At 41.0% G+C, this 21,482-nt stretch overlaps 1 protein-coding gene across 4 annotated transcripts in view; it reads left to right on the forward strand.

The window, feature by feature from the left end:
- The window catches only part of klf12b (Kruppel-like factor 12b), a 58,467-nt gene that overhangs the window by 10,879 nt on the left and 26,106 nt on the right, over positions 1–21,482 (forward strand). For 3 of the 4 annotated variants that reach the window (XM_042494261.1, XM_042494262.1, XM_042494264.1), the window contains exon 2: positions 12,851–12,933. In XM_042494261.1, the coding sequence (XP_042350195.1) occupies positions 12,851–12,933 (83 nt within the window). Of the gene's footprint in view, positions 1–2,485; positions 2,573–12,850; positions 12,934–21,482 lie in introns of those variants that run through there. The other variant, XM_042494263.1, reaches the window with a different exon arrangement.

A 21,482-nucleotide genomic window follows, 5' to 3' on the forward strand; every position in this document is an offset into this window, starting at 1 on the left:
AGTTGGCGTACAGTCTATGGTGTCTAGAAGTCACCAATGCTGACAATTTAGCAAGCTAGTAAGCAGGTTACATAATGCGGGAAATGGAAATGGCATGATGACAGAGGAAAAATATAAGGCCATTGGAGAATTAACATTTTCCTCAGACATAAAATAAAATTATGAAGAAAAACTTGTTGACTTTAAGCTGAACGGTCTTTGGTCTTTTTGAAAACATCAGCAAACACGTCAGAAGTCGTGAACTCAGAGCTTTGAGAAAATTTTCTCCTTTGAGGTTGTGAATACCATACGAGTATGGCCTCTTCTTGGGAACAGGGTGCCCACGACCCCATTTAAAGGTAGCACAAGGCTTACCATGTGGTAAACACAAGCTCGTGAGTTTCATTTGAAAGCAGCATTTCACCCAAGAGACAGGTGAGACACTTGTTTTAATGACAACATAACGCAGTATTAGTTCAGTTCAGCATACTACACTAGGGACATACAGTATGTGACAATACGTTAGTTAAAACTGTATTTATTTGAGGTCAATCCTTATCAAAACCTAACCACCTACTTTTGGTGCCGAATCACAAAGTTTTGTAGTGGAACGACAACAATTTCATAACGTTGCCAAAGTCAGTGGAAATCGACCCATTCTGTCATTTAGGTATGAAAGAGCGTTGGGTGTTTCTCTGTTATATATTGGTTTATATTGGAGTATTTATAAGAAAGTATTCACTGGTTTTCAAGTATTTTATTTACTGTGTACAGGACTGTGCTCACGATGCACCTCTGTCAGTCTGAGATGATTATTAAACACTGCAGTGTGGTCACCTCAACCTCGGACCTGAGCACTGAGAGTAAATAAGAGAGGAGAACGGAGTCACTGAGTGCATTTCTTATTGATTTGCTGGTGCTAACCTCCCTCTCGCTTTATATCCCTCTCTCTCACGCGCACATACAGAATATCTGTGTGTAAACTTCACCATAAACATGCAAAGAGTATTGCAGTATCTTCCTGAAAGGCTGCGGCGATTACTCCGCGCGTTTATCCTGGTTTGCTTGGCCCCACCTCCCCCCCCTTTGGTACAAGTGAGGTTTTTGTGTCAGAGGCTATTTTAGATGCACAGCCACTGACCCTACTGCATTTACTGAGGTGTCTGTGTGTGTGTGTTCGTGTGTGAAGGGTGTTCTAGAGAGGTCACCCGATTATGTTGAAACAAGAAGACCTCATAGAGTAATGGCTCTTTAGGAGCTGTTTGTGGCATCTATTTTTGGTTTTCTTCAACGCCAAACTCAGTCCAGCCCTCGCACAGAATATTTAACTTATTCTTTCTCATGATTACATCAAAATGATCTACAATTGGGCATAAATGGTCTGGAAACGGTGTCACAAATTGCTTTGACTTCCAAGTCGAAGCTCACTTGAGTAATGCCACCTCACTTTAGAGCTGTCACGGTCACAGCTTGTTTAGCTGTTTCTCTGCTGCATTTGAGGCACATGATGCAAGAGGATGTCAGACTCTTCTGTTTACCTCTCTCTGGAGCTCTGTGGAGGAGTGTGTGTGTGTGTGTGTGTGTTTGGTGTGTGCATGTAAGCGTGTGTGTGCACACTGTAGGTGTGTGTGGGTGGCTGTTTGTGTTGAATGGGCATCTATATTCTTCTTTCATGAGCCGAGCTGCAATATTGAGAGACAGAGTTGTGTGTGTGTGTGTGTGTGTGTGTGTGTGTGTGTCTGTCTCTTAATCTAACATAAATATGGTCCATTGTGGTTGCAGGCAGAGGTCACAAGGTGTGTGTGTGTGTGTGCATGTGTATGTGTCTGCGTGTGTGGTAGCCAGATTGTAGAACAGAGCAGCGACTCAGGAAGTCAGCTTTATAAGAAGTGCGTTTGACACACAGACGGAGATGCAGACAAACCAGACAGCGACCGACTCCTCTTTTCGCTTTGAGTGTTTCCTCTCAGAATAAGTAGCTTCTTCATTTCCCACAGTTTCACAAGACTGCAGAAAGGACGGAGGTGGTATTGGCGGAGGTGGGGAGCTTTCACAAGGACAAAAAAAATTCACAAAAGATTTCCCTTTTGGCCAAAAAAACCCCCAGATATTTTAGATGGGTTAATGAAGAAATTCAAGGTGATGAGTTTCTACCATTTTTAAGAGACACTCAAGACATATCTGGTTAAAGTATTATAACTGTCATAACTGTCACTGTATTTGTGGGGTGATTTTAAAGTGTATGACAATGACTACAAGTGAGTTTTTTTTAATCGTCAGCTGCCTGTATGCCCACTGTTTGAGCACATTTTTCATTAAAACACATTTGTTTTCTTGTGTAAACATGCCAACACCCAGTTGAAGTACTGTATGTTGTGTCAACTCAGCAAAAATGTTCCCATGCAAATTATTTTCATTTCATATCTGTGTTTACATGTGTGTGTGCTAGTAAAGGCAGTGGATTTGAGCCGCATCCGGCGACCTCATCCCCCTCATCCCGACAGGATTACTGACACAGGATCCCCCTGCCCCTGGCAGAAATAGCAAGGACCCAAGGGCAATCCACCAGAATATGGGAACTTCCGTGGGCCTTGTGAGTGTGCTACTGTGTGTGTGTGTGTGTGTGTGTGTGTGTGTGTGTGTGTGTGTGTGTGTGTGTGTGTGTGTGACTGAGTGTTGTCTGTGTATTTACATGGGTATCAACTCTCTATAAATGGAGCTGGTTTCCTCCCAGGTGCTGAGGTCTCTGGCTGAGGCGAGAACATGAGATCACTGCTCTTTATCACACACACAGACTTTATTTTACATTAACTGCATGCTGTAAATGAAGGAACATTTTTGCATGAAATGTGTTCAGGAAGTTACATAATGAGTTCACTGTGCAGGGGGAAAAAAAATGGCACTCCACATTGCTGCCAAGCCCATTTGAACATACAGATCATAGACAGTATGAAAATAATAGATGTAGCCACATTCATTTGTGAACCTTGGAGGCTAAAAAATTAAGCCACTGTTTAAGTGCCAAAAACTGCAGATCATCAAATGGCCACATGAAGCTGGCCCTGAAACAATCCCCATTGCCATAGACCCCTATCTTAAAAATGCCTTACTTTACAGTATTATATTTGGTATTTTGAGCTAATTTTAACATTAATTACACCTATACAGAGAGTGAATTTAATTTTAAACTCACCTTTTTTCATTTTATTGAGGCCCAAAGTTATGCATATTTAAGGGTGGACTGCTTTAAATAACAGGCGGTCTGCGAGGTGTCACTTAACGCTATGAGTCAGATCCACCCCTCACTCCTTCACAGCTCCCACTCTCGTCCAAATATTGTCACTTAAGGCTCTAAAAAAACCAAGATGGGGACGGCTGAAATGCTGAACTTGATTCTTTAAAATGGTAATCCATTATCCAATGGGTGACGACATGGTAGCTGCATCCATTATTTTATATGGTCTGTGAGCGAAAAGTAACCATATTTGGACGAGAGGGTGGTGATAACCCTAAAGCTAGCTGCTACGTTAGTTAGCATGGTGTATTTACAGTCTAGCTAACTGTGCTAATGCTAATGCTGATTTTCACTATCGAAAAACAGCCTTGAAACCATTAAAACAAAATGTACTTATCAGAAAAACTGAATGTCTGAGGGTTTTAAAGCAGTCTGTGGGGATTGACTCGGCCTTTTGGTCAGCCTCAAGTGGCCATTTGAGGAATTGCAGTTTTTGACACTGGCATTATTTTTCAGCTCTGAAGACTGCTGCTTGGTACAGATTTTGTATCACAGCCCCTGAACCCCTTTAACCTCACATGACACCCATTCTTCATTGCACAAAATTCAATAACTTAGCTGTCCAATAAATACTGAAATAGATCATTCAAAATTTTAAAGGCAAAGGTCTGCAATCTATGAACAGTCCCACAATGAGCCTTTTTTTCTAATCTGGGTCACTTTTTTGAGGTTTTTCTCAAAGCATCACAGTGGAGCATGATTTGTATTCTGACGTCCGGATCGATCAGATCAATACTTCATCTTTTGCCGTGCCCATTCAGCCTGTGCAAATGGTTTTAGCGTCCATCTTTGGGGCTGTCTCAGTCTATTCTCCTCTGTGTCTTTGGTATTTTTTCAGATGCTTATTTTTTTCCTGTACATGGCACTTTTTGACAAGCATTTTGTCGATAACGTCCTCCCTCAAAGCCAGCCTTAAAAATGGTCATGCAATATGCAAGGCATATCCATAATGTGAGGAATCTTTTATTGCTGTTGACAGACTCTTTAAATAAAATCACCCTCTGTAATGTGTTTATTGGGCAGCTGAGTTTTGTGACTTCAAGAAATTGTATCATTAGATGTTTTTTGAATTGCAGGCTGCATGTGAGTGCAGTAGGGAGCCCAGTCATTCATGTACTGCACATCAAATTCAACAACAAGTGAAGGCTGGATAGCATCCGACAGATAGAGGATGACATTCAGTTTAAATTGATGGGACCTGATAAGCTCCCCACGTTTGCCTGTATGTCCTAGAGATGAAAACATCCAGTATACGAGGAGCGTATTCTGTCTAATAATAACTGTGTTCATAAAGAAAGCCGTGCTTTCCCTCTGTGAAACTGATTTATTCCCAGAGGAAAAGGGCAGGGTGTTTTGAGGTAAAGTGCATCAGTTGAGTGCATCTCTAAGGGGTTTTTAACCCTAAAGGGAACTTTTTTTTTTTCAAAGGGTAGTGCACATAAACTGTGGTTTGATGCCATTGTGTTTGTCGGGGGTTAGAGGAGTCCACACTTCTATGAGCAGTGAGGTAGCAGCACTCTGCTCTCTTGAGCCCCGTTCAAAAATGTCCCAGAAGCATCCAAAAGACTTTGCTTGCTGCTCCTGCCAAGGAAAATACGGCTTATGAAATGGAAATTCTGAGACCATTCACAGAGTGCCAGGAATGATTAGAAAAAAAAACAGACTATGTCCATGTCAGTACATCCAGGAGTGAAGTCTGAGGGAAAACGCACATCCCCGCCTTGCTCACCCATATGCGTAACAAACGGCATCATCACTGTTTACCTGGTATGTGCTGCTCTTTAAAGGAAAACGCCGACGATTTTAAAGGTCAGCTCACTCGTCATGGGGAGCACTAGTCACCCTGTGAATAAAACAGCTGATATGTAGAGTATCCTCTGTGGCTCTGGAGGGAGTTTTGTTGGTTCTCACAAATAAGCCCCGATCAGATTCAGAATCAGAATCAGCTTTATTGGCTAAGTATATGTGCACACAAGGAATCTGAATTTGACTCCACCAATAGCACATCATAGATAAGCAGTTAAAACAAGAACAATGCAGCGGAATAAGGAACATAAACCATCACAGCCTTGATAACGAACTGTCTGTGTTACAAACTGGCGACATCAGTTGGAGAGATGTTGACATTTACCAGCCAGGGAGGGTCTATAAAAACACCCATATAATTCAAATTCAAGTTCAAGTAGCTTTATTGTCATTGCATTAAGGGGCTAACAACAATTGTTGTTTTAAGGGGTGTTAATAGCAAGTGTCTTCACAGTACTATAATATATCGATTGCTTTGGACAACAATACGATATTTGCCGGTATTACAATGTCCACCACAATACAATTTGATTTCAGTTCAGAGTACTGTGATCAATATTAGGTGATATCAGTAAATATCTTCACTGTATTTTTTGGGTTGCCGCTTATTGTTATCAGCCTGCAGTTAAGCTGCTAGCACTGTTTTAATGTTCAGGACAAAGGTGCGCTTGTATGGAAAGGGTGACATTGATGTTGCACTGGGAATTTCAAAATAAAGGCGTGTTGAAAAGATATACTATGCAGGATTTTCCTAAAATACAATGTGTAGACTCAGGCAGAGTTAATCCCTCTCAATCATCACTAATAACCTACCTAAAGTGTGTGGAGGTGTATGTATCTCTACACTCCACTTGTGCTTATTTTCTGTTCTCAGGACGTTCATGGCCGTGTACCTCCACAGCGCTCACGTGTGGTTCGGAGCAAAATGCTATTAGAGAGTGAATTTGGGGTTACTTTTACTGGCGAGTGTGTTTACAAACAATAACTGACAATCTTTCTTTGTGTACCTTTAAGATGACTACCTATCAATGTTTTAACTCTGCATTGATGATATTAGATTATTGATCATCTGATTGATATATCCAACCAGGTCGATGTATTGGTACACTTCTAGTTAAATTATCCAATGGTGTTTTTTTTTGTTTTCGACCTACACTTAGGCTTAAAAGTTTGGATATTTCTGCCTCTGCTGCTTTGATTTGGAGAGACTTTGATCTTTCTCTTATAAGTGCATGACTTTATAGTGCACTTATATAAAGTGCAATACTAAAATGCTGCAGTACACAACTAGGGTTCATGTGAAGTTTTTGTCTGAACAGAAGAAGAAAATTGAGTTTGCATTTCAGCAGGCAGACAGCTGGAACTACACTGTGAAATTTAGGAAAAAACTACTTAGCCAAATTGTGTAACAGGTATACCTGCAGGTATACAGCCTTAACATAATACTTTTTGAAGATGATTATCGTCAAAGGGGATTCAAGCTACATAGCTTTAAGCTTCTTGCATATAGACACTGCCTTATTTATGTGATATAAAAATCTCAATTATGAAAGTGTGACATGATGAAAATGTATTTTTTTTATACAGCTTAGTAAATATAGCTTTGGTTAAAACTAGCTATGACCATAAGTGCTAACCTAGTTAAGTCTGGCCATCAAGGTTAGTTTTTACCTTTCCTACAAACACTGAATGCTAAAATTTACACATTTCTATTGCAATATAATTCTTATACAGAAAAACAGATGCCAAAAAAATCAGATACTGGTTTTGACAAAATATGGAGTTAATGTGTTTTGGCTTTGTAGAGCAGCACTGACCTCTGTGGGTTGAAGGTTCAAGTCTTCTGAATCTTTGACCACTCAAACCGCCGTTATTTGCCTGGGTGCAGTTACTCTGTAAGCAGTAACTCTGCAGGGAACTATTTGAATGGGCTCTCAAGAGCAGAATGAGGCCAACAAGATGAGGTCATGAGCAGACACAGCTTAACATGAAGCAGACTGAGGCTGAGATCGAAAATCAGCTGTGATTCAGCTGTGGCTCTATTGTGTCTCCACTGCTGGCAAAGCAGATAAATGTTTTATTGCCGAACATATATTAGACGGTTATTTTCCAGGGTCTGCTAAGTGTCGCTCAGCCAAATCTCTTTTTCTAGGAAGTGTTTTCTTAGCATGTTGTGAACGCAGTCAGCTTTCACCACTTTTCTGAAAGTTGCTGCACTGAGTGACTCGAAAGAGAGGAAGCGGAGGAGTGTGTGCTGGTGAGTTGTAGGCTGGTTATCAGGCCAATGTGTCACATTGGGGTGTCCAGGGGCACAGAAGAGGGAAGTGAGCTGCGGCAAAGAGGCCAGCGGCACACAACACAGGAAACACAGGCAAAGCTCATCTCCCATCACCTATAGCTCTGTCCTTTTTATGCATTTGCACTTATATCGCTGGTTAATTTCTGATTTGAAACATTTGGAAATGTTTTTCCTCGCTGTTTCCTTCTCTTTCTTTCTCTCTCCTCTTTGGTCGAGGACCGGGTGGGAGGGGGTCTGTTGGCATTCTTGCACCGTGTGCTTTGCGCTCGACCGGGCCTTGGCTCAGATCCATATCCCCTCTCTACCCTCTCTCGCTTCTCTGACTCCCGCCCCTCCTCCTCCCCACTAAACACCCCCCCTCAACCTCTTCAACTCCCCTTGGTTGCTTCCCCTAACCACCGCTCCTGCCAGCAACTCTGCGCTCCTCAACGAGCCCCCGCCCCTCGCTCACTTCTCTTGCTATCACCTTCCTTAACACTTCCTCATATATCCCTCCCCCCATAATTCATTGCCCCCTTTCTCTTCCCCTCACCCTTTTCCATCTCTCTTCCATCCCAGCCCGTGGCAGCAGGTCCAGCCTCTGTGACACAGATGCACCCAGTTGCTCTGGGCGCTCAACATGGGAACAAAGCATTGGCGGGGCCCGTCTGTTACAGTGTGTTTCAGGGTGTGTGGTGTTCGTGTGTGTGTTTGTGCAACAATGAGCACATGAGAGAGACAGAACAGAGAGATGGTACACACAGCCGGATACTAAATCTGGTTTCAAGAGTTTCTTTTAGCTTTACTTTTACTGGTTGAACGTTCAGAGACAGTGTTAAAGGGTAACTGGTATTTTTCAACATGAATCCAATTTTCCACATTTTTGTGTCTAAGTGACTAATGGGAACAACAATTTTTGTGAATGGTCCAGTATTGAGCAAGAGCGCTGCAGCCGGCAGCCATAAAACAGGTTTCAGTGTCACCACACGGGGCAATTGAGTACTGTCAGTTTATGTCTACAACAAGTTTTTGCCACTGACAGACTCAGATTATTATTCTAAGTGTCTGACAACATCATGGAGAGGATCCATATAGAGAGAGACCTTTTTAAGGATTAAGATGCTTTTTGTTTAACCATAAACAGCCTCGAAATCATTATTGCCAAACCCGCCAGTCTCCATATAAATAAATATCATTTTAGTGTGTTTAGAGCCAGCATATTTTCATGCTGAATTGGGTGAATTAAGGGTTTATTTTTGCCCAACTGGAGTTTATGATTGTTGGAATAGTAGAAAGACAAACTAAGATGGCTTTTGTGAGTTTTATTTTGCTTCTGTCACGTTTGAATGAAGTGTGTTTCAAAACAATAAAAAAAACGTGTTAATTTAAATGGAGTTTGGTGGGTTTGACAATAGCGATTTTGGGGCTGTTTCTGGTTTAACAAAAAGGTCTATACCTGTGGGGATCCTTTCATATTCTTGTCAGACATTCAGAATAACAATTTGAGCCACTCAGTAGCAAAAACAAGCATAGTGGATGTAAATTTCAGCCTGTTTTGAGGTGGTTCTTTTGCTAAAAACTGGAACAAATTTTTAAAAAATGTTGCTCCCATTAGTCACTTAGACACACAAACATGGGAATATAGGATGAAATACACTAAAGTTGCTTTCCAAGCAGAATCTGTCTTCACACTTACTCAGGTGTAGATTTCAGGGGGATGTAAGGGACACACCGTCCTCAATAGACAGAACGTGCATTTTTATCTCTAAATAAAACCATAAAGTAGCAAAAGGAGTTTTATTTTGACACAGTCAAATACGTTTACACCATAAACTAATGCAGAAAAGGCACAAATTGGTGCATTAAATTCACCAGAATGCCGAAAATTAAGTGTTTGATAATAAAAAGTTATTGCTCTCACTAACTGGTTTTGTAGGCTTGTTGGAATTTTTACATGTTTCCTTATGAAATCCTTTGGGTTTAAACGGTGTGTATGTATGTTTTGCACAGGGGTGTCCAAACTTTTTTGAGTGGTGGCCAGATTAGCTAATGTGAAAAAATCCAGCTGCTTCTTGCACTATATGGATTATTTAAAAAAAACAAAAACGCACATTTTTAATTTTAGCTCTCAAAAGCAGTGGCCCTTGCTGTCAACTTTATTTTTTCTTCATTTGTTTGCTTGTATGTCATCTTTTTAATGAGAAATCACTATCTCTGCCTGCGTAGTTCCTACTTGGTGATAGTCTTGCCATGAGCCTGAAAAACAGAAAAAATGCACAGTGATCTTATTTTAGTCCACATCTAGTATATTTTGAAAAACAACTTTGAGCCGGACTTTGGACATGCCTGCTGTAGCACATATGTGTATAGGCATAGATGATGTCACTTGTGTATGAGGTCATCATTTGGCCTCAGATTGTCAGAGGTTTTCTTGCGAGGTTTGTCACCTATAATTGATCCAGCCCGTGTGTTCAGGGTTGGTTTGGCTGGGCTTTATCCTTCCACTCCAGCTCGGTGCTATCGCCTCCATCAGCACAGAGCTGATGCCCATCAGCGAACTAGGAGATAGTGGACCTGAGGTCATAGCTGCGGCTATGTGGTGGGTGTTTCAGTTCATACTTGGAAAGGCATTAGCAGACACACAAATAAGCACAAACAGAAAAAGCGAAGAGAGCAGCAGACTCTGAAATATGTATATTTGAAGCATTTTTGCTGCAAGGACTGGCCTCAATCTTCACCTGCTCCCTTTACCTTTTCTTTTTTTTTCATTCTGGGGATTTTGGTGGGGACGGGAGGGCGGGTAGGAGGGAGAAATGAGATGCCTCAACACTCCACTGCCCTCCTCTCTCCATCCAACTCCCCCACACACCTGGGATGGCCATTTCATTTCAGAGTGCAGCAAATGGAAAGGTGATCTTAATCTACCCTGTTTCCCTCTAACCCCCCCCTCCATCTCCCACACACAGAGCCTCATACCGCTGATGGACAGCACACTGCTGGTTGCCTAAGCCTGCCGCCAGCAGACCAAATTTAGCGATAGAGAATCCTGGATACACTTTGGTTTATTACCTTGAACAAATTCTCTTCATTTCAAACTCAATCTTTGTTCATCTTGTTATCTTTTTGGGTTCGTGAGCCTGAAGCGACAGACACGTTCCAGATGGCAGTTGACTTCGGTCAAAGTGTTTCGACATGACCTCTTCAATACACTGCACCCCACTGTTAGCTCATTACTCAGTGTTAGGTGTCTCTTGCTGCTGTTAGCTCTTTGGTCATTGCAGTCGCAGGCAGAGGCATGCAATAGGCATTGATTTCCTATGAATAGCCTGCTGCAGGCCAGTTCATTAGGAAGGCGATCACAAACCACTGGATTAACTGGATTGAAAGGTTGCTGCTTTTGAGAAATGATAAATTTTGACACGCTGTGCAAAACTGAAAGGTCTTTTCCAGTAGGAGTGCACACATTTAGCATTGACAACAAATAAGTTTGGTAAACTTTTTAGGCAAAAAAAAAAAAGTAAAATTTACCCAGAAGAAAATCAAGATTTTTTTTTTTTTTACCTCCAAACATGCAAGAACGATGGTCATCTCAAGCAAAACAAACCTCACTTTCAGCCTCCTCTCTCTTCTTCTCCTCAACACATGGCTTGAGGCTGGACCGAGGCTGCAGCTCCACCCGCCCCAGCCGTTACTATGGCAACGCTATCTGGGCCTACCAAGACCTGAAGCCGAAGGACATCCTGGACAACAATACAATAGCAGCACAGCCAGGGTACCTGAGGGACTTAGACCTGAGAGGCGAGATCTGGGGAGAGGGGGGGTTGCAGATTGAGAGAGTAAATCCTCCCTCTTTTCTCAGCCTCCCTCACACACAAACACAGTCGGGGTTTTGCTTGAGAGTCTAAGAGGTGGCGGGAACAATACTTGGCTTTAAATTATTTTTGAAATGTTTTTGTTAACCATCTTGAGTGGATTTTCTGGTGAGTAAAAAAAAAAAAAAAAATCTTGATTATTGGACAGGCCGTGTGGATGTAGAGATGGTTAATGTAGTTTGAGGTCGGGCAACTAGCTGCAGGGAAAAGAGTATATGTCATTGGTGATTGGCTGAGATTTTTTTCCCCTGTCCGCACAAGAGTGGTCAGGGTGGCTGCGGCGCTGCTGACTGCAAGGATTGGGCCACACATCCTGCTGCTGGTGCCAGCAGTGGAGAGTAATAGAGATGTTCAGAGTCTATTTGCCTTGCTTGCATTCCTCCATGTACTGCTGCTAAAATAATAAGAGGGAAGGGTTACCTCAGGTCGACTCCAACTGAGGGGATACGGAACATGCATTGTTGTCATTGGCTCCATCTGAGTATCCCTCTTAAAGCCACAGCACGGAGCTGAAGAGCCGGGCACTGCTGCCCACTTTGCAGAGGGACTGATGAACATATACATGTGACCAAAAAGTGTGTTTTTGTATGTGTTTGCATTTGTTTAGTGCCTTATTGTGGTATTAATTTGACATACATCTTTGTGAGTATAAAATATTTTCTTTAGAACAGGGGTGTGCCATATCATATCGTGATATTGGCAATATTTCAACTTGTTGACATAATGGATTTGATGGTCAGCAGAGAGTAGAGGAGACATACAGTCGATCACATACAGGTGGACCATAACAACTCAATCCTGAAGGATTTTTCCTGAAGAAAATGAAATCGCCTGTTGAGATTATTGTACAGATTCCAGGAATATATTTTCATTTCGTAATGTGTAGTGTTTTTTTTTTTACTGCAGTATTTATATTTTTATACAGAATCTGAATCTCACTCTAAATAACTGTTGCTGTTTGCAAACTAAAGAAATTAGAAACATTTTTTGTCTAGTTTTTACTGAATATTTTAGATGAAACTGCTGTGCTTATGCTGATATATGAAACTTATGAACACTTACTTTGTCCGTCTGTATATTCTAGAAATTAATAAAATATTTTTCAGCATTTTGTCATATAATCAAGAATATTATAATCACAAAAATACCCTGAATATTGTGATATTTTAGGGCCATATCCCCAACCCCTTCTTTAGAGGTGTAAAAATTCAAGTTATTATTTTATTCTATCAACGGTTAGAGAGGACACTGTGTGTGCTGTTGCCATTGCTGTGTATCAAAGCAAGTATTTGTATTCCATTGAAGTCTTAAGAGGATTTTATCCAGCGTTATGAAGTGTTATTAGCCGTGCAGCAGCCCACCAGGCAATTGAAAATCTGTATTATGGAGAATAGGGAGCCATGCTGTGCACCGACTGAGTTTACCCAGTTTGCGTGCATCTTTTGTCTGTCAGCTTCTGACGCTTTTTCGAAACATGAATCCGTGTCTATTTAAAATGTGTTTATCTCCCAGTGGGTGCAGGCACAACATCGTAGATGTCCATGTGTGAATAGCCGAGTGTGGGACCTGCTTAGTCATGCTAAAACACCCGTCTTACACCTCCTCTGTTTCCTTTTGCAGGCAGCCTAAGAAACAGGATGTTAATGCTTGACGGAATGCCTGCAGTCCGAGTCAAAGCTGAGCCCCTGGAATCGGAACAAGGGGTAAGAGAGCAGTTGTTTTCCAGACAATTCCCCTTTTTTTCTCTTCCCTGCTTTACTTTCCGTCTTTCCTCCTCCTGGCAATGGGCTCATAATTACTCCCAGGCCTAAGCAAGTGAGTGTGGGGGCTAAGAGGAGTGGTCGGAGAGCATGGTAGCAAGCAGGAAGAGGAGAAGAACCAAGTAGGAGGAGGAGAGCCACAGCTGGAGCAGGAATGCATTGGGGGGTTGTGAGGGAGGTGACCGGGGCCAGCAGAGAGTCCGTGCAGGCTGGGGGTGAATGCGCAGATGTAGCCACTGCTCCGGGGAGGAGGGTCACGTGGGAAAATCTTATCTCTGTCCGTTCCTGCCCCTTTACGTGTCTCGATTTTTATCCTCCCATACCCTTATTTCCCACAAACACGCATGAGTCTCTATCTTGCACACAAGACAAACACACCGTCTCTTCCTCCGCAAACTCTTATCACAGCTCCATCTCTTCCTAAACTGTATTTCATGCCTCTGCTCTCTCACAGTGCTCTCTCATGACTCAATATGAATTTATCACAGAGAAGAAGTTAATTGTTACCACAAGAATTGTTAGCGTTCGTCAAGGAGTGTTTTCTCTGCTGGAGAGGTGGCCTTTATATAAACCAAGGATGTCTCTAATGAAAATACTTTTGAAAAACCAAGAAAAGGATGCTTTTGGTAGAAAACCTACAACTACCAGAATGCACTGTGCTGCACAAGACAAATGGCCTTGCTGGTATGTGACGTAATGTGAACTCGTATGTGGCAGCATGCCAGCAAGACATCCTCTCATATTACAGTTAAAAACTGGACTGGAATATGTTTCTGTAAACGTTTGAGTTGAGAAATAGACAATGTGGTAACAGAATCTTGGTTCATATTTTATCAGCGCTGCTTAGTTTCACCATTTTATCTCATTCTTTCAGCTCCATTTTTTTCACAATACAGGAACCCCTTCTTGTTTACAAATTCTAATATTACAAACAAACTATACACTAAAATGTGTTTCTGAAAACTTTCACTGTTCAGGAAACAGTATGTAGTTCACTTCCTGTTTGCAAACACTCGCGAAAACAGCTAAACAGGGCACTAAAATATGTTTCTGAAAACATTTCTATGTGAGAAATACAAGTGCAGTAGCATAATCTTGATCTTCTTCCATACTCTTTGTGTCTGCGGTGGTCATAATATGGTGGTAGGTGGCAAGAAATGCGAAAATGCGGAAATACAGCCTGTAGTCTGAGCAGCAGCCCAGGACAGCCAGCTTAACTCTGCTGGATGACATTTTTGCATCAGTTTATGTCATCCTGCAGTTTCGCTTGGGGGGAGGAGAGATATCTGGGTTAGATGGAGGGAAGTTCTCCTGAGTTTATATAAACATGCTACCCACTAGGGACTGTACCCAGCTCAGAGTTATGTTGTTGGAATCAGATTCGGGCATTAAATATGAATATTCAACAGTCCGTTTGGTGTTTTTTCTCCATTTAGAGTTTTAAAGTTTGAACTGGGCTCAGTGGGAGGCTCAGTGTGACAACACCATTCATGTAATATAAACAAGCTAATGACGCTAATGATAGATTGGCAGTGTGCAACAACATTTTTTGCTGGCACTAGATATCCAACAAAAGTCAGAAAGTGTGTCGTATTAAGTTGCCGTGAGCTATGAATTTCAAAATAATATCAGTCGACTGAGGGGTCTCCAACTGATGAATCTCCTACTCTCAAAGGGGAAGCCCTACTACCCACAATGCTATGACACAAACCTGGTTGAAAATTGGCAAAGTATCCCTGTAATTTTCTTCAAAATGCACAATTCAATCTCATGTTTGAGTTCAAATTCACTGCAGTTATTGACCATGTTAGGCATAATGGAGTTACCTCGTGCAAGGTTTCTGTGGCCCACATACAGTATCAGTGCTCTCCGGTCCAGCATACCTCAAAATGAAGTGGTCTTGTTATGGAGAAGCTGTTGCTAGGTTACAAGGGCTTTGTGTTTGCTGCCACAGCTGTGTGTGCAGCGGGTGTGGGCCACTTAATATTTGTAATCAGGATGAATTAGTGTTCAGTTATTATTGATTTCCATTCATAACACATCAATAATAACCCGGCCCCCTAATATATCACCAAGAGCACTTTGTAGGAGAAGAGCAAAATAGTTTCTGTTGAGACGAAACCGAGAGCATGAGCATGATGGATGAGAAAAGCACCAGCTGCTGATAACCCATCAGGTTGCCTCAGTAGAGAATTGTTCGGCTGCGTAGGTGCTTTGTATTGATAAAAATCGAAACGGCCTCTTCACATCTAAGAGGTTGACAGAGAGGCAGCAGGTGGTCACTTTCTGGGTGTCCCGCTCTCAGCTGTGGCTCAACGGCTTGAGAGCCGTGCTCCCAAGCTGCTACCTGGGGTTTGAAGTCATTCTTCATACATGTAGTGATGTCAGTCACAGACAGGATGTGAGCACTGCAGCCCACACGGCTTTGAAGTGCACCAAGATCCAATCTTGCCCTAACAGACTGTGTTTCCCTTTAGACGGCAGACAGACAGTTTAGGCTGCTGCAGAAATATGGTCTTCATTTGGGTGGCGGGGGGCCAAGGGCTTGCTGGAAATGGTCTGCCTTGTTAGACAATTCGCCCGCAAGGGGCTGGAAAATCTGCCCCGCTAACCAGTATCCCCTAATAAAGACAATGGCATGAGGACAGAGGCAGGCAGGCGGGTCGAGCATATCTTTATATGTGTGTCAGTGTGTGTGTAGGTATGAGCGCATACATGTGTTTGTATCTGTCAAAATGAGAGCAGGGGCGGCTTAAGTTTTCCACTTGTGCTAGTTGAGATGTGTCTGAGAAGCAAACTCTAAAATGCAAATAGCTTTCTGTTTTCACTTTTGTGTAACACTGCAAACTCTGTTGTTTTGACCTTTCCACACAAGTGTTTTCCTTTTTTTTCTTTTCTTTTACACAGGAGCCACAGGATTGGCCAATTTTAACAGGTTGCCAGTAACTGACTGTCAATGAAAACACTTCTAAGTAAAGAGAAATTCTTTTTTTCATACAAAGGAAAAGTGGAATATTTTCAGTTCAGTTCTCTGTGGTGCTTTGCAACAGCAGAATAGGTCCAGTATTAGGGCTGTCGCTTTTTCAAAAATCAAATTAAACCATCACATTACTTGCTCAAATTCAAATTTCAAACACTGCCCATGTTACTTAAAATACACTACAATGGAGAATTATTTCCATAATATTGACAAGTTAACATTTCAAGGCAGTTACAGTAGCCGCAGCGCCGATTTTTTCATCTATAAGGTCAAATCTGAAATGCTTAGCTTGAGTAATTGTGTATCATTATGCATAGATTTATGTTAATAAAAAGAACAAAAGTAACCTTGTTTACTATTAGGACAACGGGACATGTAGAGAGATGTGAATTGCGATGAGAGGAATGTCCAATTTTTTACCCACATATGGATGGTAGCTAAAAATTAAAATAAAATGTGATAGCTTTATTGGGTACAACCTGTAACTAAAGTCTGTTCATGTTAACTGGCTCGACATTGCTGTTAAACAGTAACTTTAGCTGGTGTAGGAGTCCTCCTGTGCACCCTTTAAAATCACAGTTAAACATTTCACTAAGTAAACCAGAGTACTTGAACATTTGCATATCACTTACTTACCCTGTGTTATTTTGAATTCGTGAGGATTTATTTTTCTTTGTTTTTCTCGCATGTCTTTGAATGCAGAATCCAAAATAGACAGTTCTTGATGAATTGTTGTCATGGGGGCCCACATTTAACAACAGCAAAACTGTATTTAAACGTCTGTTTACAAACTCTCACACAACTAGTGCCGTTTAATCCAAGTCTCATTTATCCAGTTGTGTGCTCAGCACTTCCCAGACAGACAACTAACCCTTTAAAACACCAAAGTTGGAAGACAGCGTTGGAAAATTTGATATTGTTTACCTTTAAGCTAATATCTGTCATTTGTAGCCATTAGCTACAACAATCATATGCCAAACCAAACTATGTGGTTGTGGCTTTTTTAGGGGAGGATACTAACAACAACACTCAATAAATCATAGATATTCATTATTATTTGAACCGCACAAAATATTACAGTGGTTTTTGACTGTTAAACAAATGCAGACTATAACTGATACTCCAATGGATATTTGAAAATGTAAGAAATCTAATAACACTGTATTTACAGGTGCCTTTTTAAAAACAAAGACTTGACATAAAGACACATTTATGAACTTCTCCATTGGTCTTTTAAGAAAACAATTTTACAGTTATATGTGTCAGTGCTCTTTGGTGGACAAACTATATACTTTCAAGATTATCACACACTTATTTGTTTTTTAATCTGCAATTTCATGTTACTCATTAAAAAACATATGTGCTTATGTTGATATAGCTGCAATAAGTAAATATTGACTTGATCCAGAACTCAATTGCATGAACAGTTTTGTGTATATTTGCCACAGTAGCTTCAAACATATTTTCAGCCAATTGGAGTTCAGGAACAGAACAACATACCTGTTTTATTAATCATGAAATATTACTGAACAGCATTCAGATTCCACTTGTGGTTGGTACAATTTTATTTTCTTCATTTTCCTCTTTTTCCGATGTCCTTTTTTGCAGTAGCGGGGAGAATTGGCAATGCTGCAGAACTTTTGTAGCCAACTAGACAAAATCTTAGAGCACTTACTGAGAAAGACAAGATTTCTACGCAGAGATCAGCCCCAATGGATCTAATGACTTCAAAGCCTCGAGGCAGTATAGCTCCAGGCGGTCCGCGACACTCACATCCTATACAGAACATGCAAACACAGAGAGATCCCGTGCAAAAGCAGCTGGATGATAGCCTGAGGGTCTGTCAAAAAAGGCTACATGGAGTGTGTGCAGGAGTTGATGCAAGAGAAGTACAGAGGGCATTTGACACCGCAAACATGTAGATTATCAATTAAGTCATATTTTTCATGAAATGTTTAAAGATATGGAGTGGCAGCTATAAAAAGATAGTTAGATAGCAGATTAACAAGCAGGGATAAAATCAGAAGAGAGCTTAGATAGCCCAAGGGAGGGATCTTTACGAGAGACTAACTCTGTGGCAACATGTTATTTTATATATTTTGTAGTGGTTATAACCCACTTATTAAATGTTTGTATACTCAATGCTAAATACAGGGCCCTAAAGTTAAGTTTTACAGACGAGGGTGAACAGTGATTAAAATCTGTAGCTATACATTTTTTAAACAAATGAATATTGTGGGAGTAACAGTGAGCACAACTAATTCTTTCTCTACAAACTCAGCATCACATGATTGTATTTATATGAGTATCCACCCATCAGAGTCATAACTTAACAATCACCTCAGGGACATATTATGAGTGGACAAAACAACTCAAAAGACAACATTTGCAATTCAGAAATGGAGAATTGTGTTAATTTCGGGTGGAGCAATAATGCAAGAGCTTGCATCAGCTGCTTCATTCATGCTGAACCATCAGTGGCTCATTCATTAGCTGAGTGGCTACCAGCTGACTATTCAGATCCAGTCATATTCTTACATTTCCCACTTCAGCTTTCTCTTGTCATGTTGAAACTTTTGGTATTGTTGACTTTACTTGTGTATAATTAATGTATCTTTATAACAGGAGGTAAGTGCTCCCAGCAAAACCCTCTATGGATTTTTTGGGAGCTCCCTCAAAGAGCACAGTCTTTTTCTGCCAAATATAACTGTATAACTATTTGCTATAAATGGTCAATGTCTTGAGAGGTTTATCTAACGGAACTGTACACTAGAAGTTTCCACAAAGGAGGGATGATTGTTTTCCTCCTCAAAGCAGAACATAAATAATTATCTCATCCAGTTTTTGATAAACACTGGCGTTAAAGCAATAGTTTGATTTTTTTTTAAAGTGGGGTTGTATGAGGTGCTTATCTAAGTCAGTTTATTACATCAACTAGATGACATTCGGGAATCCCCCAGTTTGGAGAAGCAGGCTGGAGAACTGACACATAAGCAAAGCAATTAACTGCTGCGGGATGGGGTCAATATCAAAACAGATTTTAGTAAACTAAAAAAAAGTCCCACCAAAAAAATATTGTTATCAGTTTAGGTGTTTGCCACATTAACAAGATTTTTATGGCTTTACATTGTTATTTATCGATTTCCAATAGGGAATTGAAGCTGTGACATCACTCTCTTCAACGCCAGACTCCATTGAGAAAAACTGTAGTTTAACATCACTAAACACAGGAGCTGCAGGTCAACAGCTGTTTCAGTCATTTAGTTTGTTACTGTGTGTTTGTGTGGCCTTTAAAAGAGTTCGTTTGGATTTTTTGCTGGGTCTGGTAATTTTGACAAGAGCAAGAAAGCCTGTCGGAAAGGGCTATGCACAGCAAGGTAAATGAGTGAAATATTCTAAATAAAGCATACACTTAAACTGTTATCGATCTTTTTGTAGGTGGATAGAATATGTTTTTCTGCTTCCACCGTCCACAGCAGCACATTGCTTATCTTCCGTTCCCGTACTCCTGCCTGCTTCTCCAAACTGGTACCGCACTGATCTATCTACTGTATGTAAGTTTTTTTTCCAGTTGCAATACCTAAATTCTATTCTCACAATATATATTTAAAATGAAACAAACAAAAAAAACTTAAATCATAATATTTAGCACATTTTTTTTCTCCTAAAAACACAATTGTATGCACAGAGTTGTGTAAAAACAAATTAGAGGTGCTTGGTGGGTGGTGGTATTATGAAGCATGTCATGCATTGTGAACCCTGACCTTGACATCACTGACCCTGAGCTGAACCCCTGATGAGGTCCAGAGGTCACCAGAGGGCATATTTCATGGGGATAGGGTTTGTTTTCCAACTGAGGAGGAGTCACACAGGGAGAGGCACTTTTTGATTCATGGGGTCGTAACATTTCCTGTAGCCCGAAAACGAGTATACAAGTCTGGAGTAAAAATAGCAGGCTACTACATAAAAGAACACACTCACACACACACACACGCACACACCACTCAGAAAAATTCGTAATTCACCACAGATCCACTCTCAGCCAGCATTACATAAGGGGAAAGAAATGTGAGTCTCAAAAACAATAGTGAGGATGAAAATCCACGGCACAGAACGTTTTTTTATATCTGCCGCAGCTGCGATTGGAGAGCGAGTTAAAGTTTTTCCCTTTACTTTAATGAGGTTTTCCTGTATGATTAGTAAAAAATCCTGGATGTGCTCGCTCCCTGATGGCCTTAACTGTGACTCAGCCTCTGAAAGGCTCCACTGTGAGGATCAACACCGCTCACCACACACTCGAGCACCCCTCCCACACCTAGCAAAGCGAGTCTATAACTGCTACATCACATACAACATGGTTCAATTCACATCATAGCAAAAATTGTGAAATCAAAGAGGATCCAAAGTATGGGAGTCCGGAGAAAAAAACATAACTAGTAGCAGGGTGAGTGTCGCTTTTCTACTGTGTATGTTCTTCATTATCTTTTCCAAGTAAACAGGTTCCTGAAACTTGCGCAGACAGATGGAGCGGTTGTGTTACAGTCTGCTTGGTGTTAAGTGAAAGATGTGTTGAGGGATACACCGAGCCACCAGCGTTGGCCTTAGGAGGCCCATCGCTGAGAGACAGAGAGAGACGGTCAGGAAATTGAGCCCATATGATGTTTTTCCACCGTCACAAAGGATATTTAGGAGAGATACAAGGAGAGCCAAGAAAGCTGCTTTTCTGTGGGAGTGATGGAAAACAGGAGGAAGAGAGAGAGAGAGAGAGAGCAACCCACGCCAAGAGAGAAAAGAAAGACAGAAAGTAGACGGTGAAAGGAGGCGAGTGTGAGAGACACTATCTACTCCTGCGTTTCATCTGTGTATGACATCATGCTAACCAAGTAGGAGTTGAATGCTTGAATGAACAAGGAAATTAATTGCTCCTCTCGCAATAAATGTCACTGCATACCCCTTTATGATGCGTCTCGATCATGCAGTGTTGCTGCTGCTGAAGCTACTTGCATAAAAACAATCATCCTCCACCTAAATTCATTATCATATCACTCTCAGGCCTGACTGCTTAGAGAGAGAGTCATTGTTTAGGGAGTGGTAATATAAGAATTAAACACATTAAAGGAATATTTCACCCACAAAATGATTTGTATATAAATTACCCAGGGTTACGTTTAATTTGCATGCCTCTACATTGAATGACTAACACAAAAAACAGAGTAAAATCTTGATTATTTTAGCTAAATGAAGGCCAAATTTAACAATAGCAAAACCATATCAAAACATAGGGTTAGAAACTCATACTGCTTGTGCAGTATAAAACAAGCCTCAATTATTTAGTCATATACTGTAATATGTAAACACTTCTACATAAGTAGCACAGGCGCAATTTTTGTCCTTATGTAAGACTGTTGATACAGAAGTGCTTTGAATAGTGAAGCTTAAGCAAAAAATGGATTTGCTTGGAAAGTGCTGAGCATATGACTTATGACTTAAATTCATCATGAATGACACCATT

Source organism: Plectropomus leopardus, chromosome 10, assembly GCF_008729295.1.
Source record: "Plectropomus leopardus isolate mb chromosome 10, YSFRI_Pleo_2.0, whole genome shotgun sequence".
In the NCBI taxonomy this organism is placed as follows: Eukaryota; Metazoa; Chordata; class Actinopteri; order Perciformes; family Serranidae; genus Plectropomus; species Plectropomus leopardus.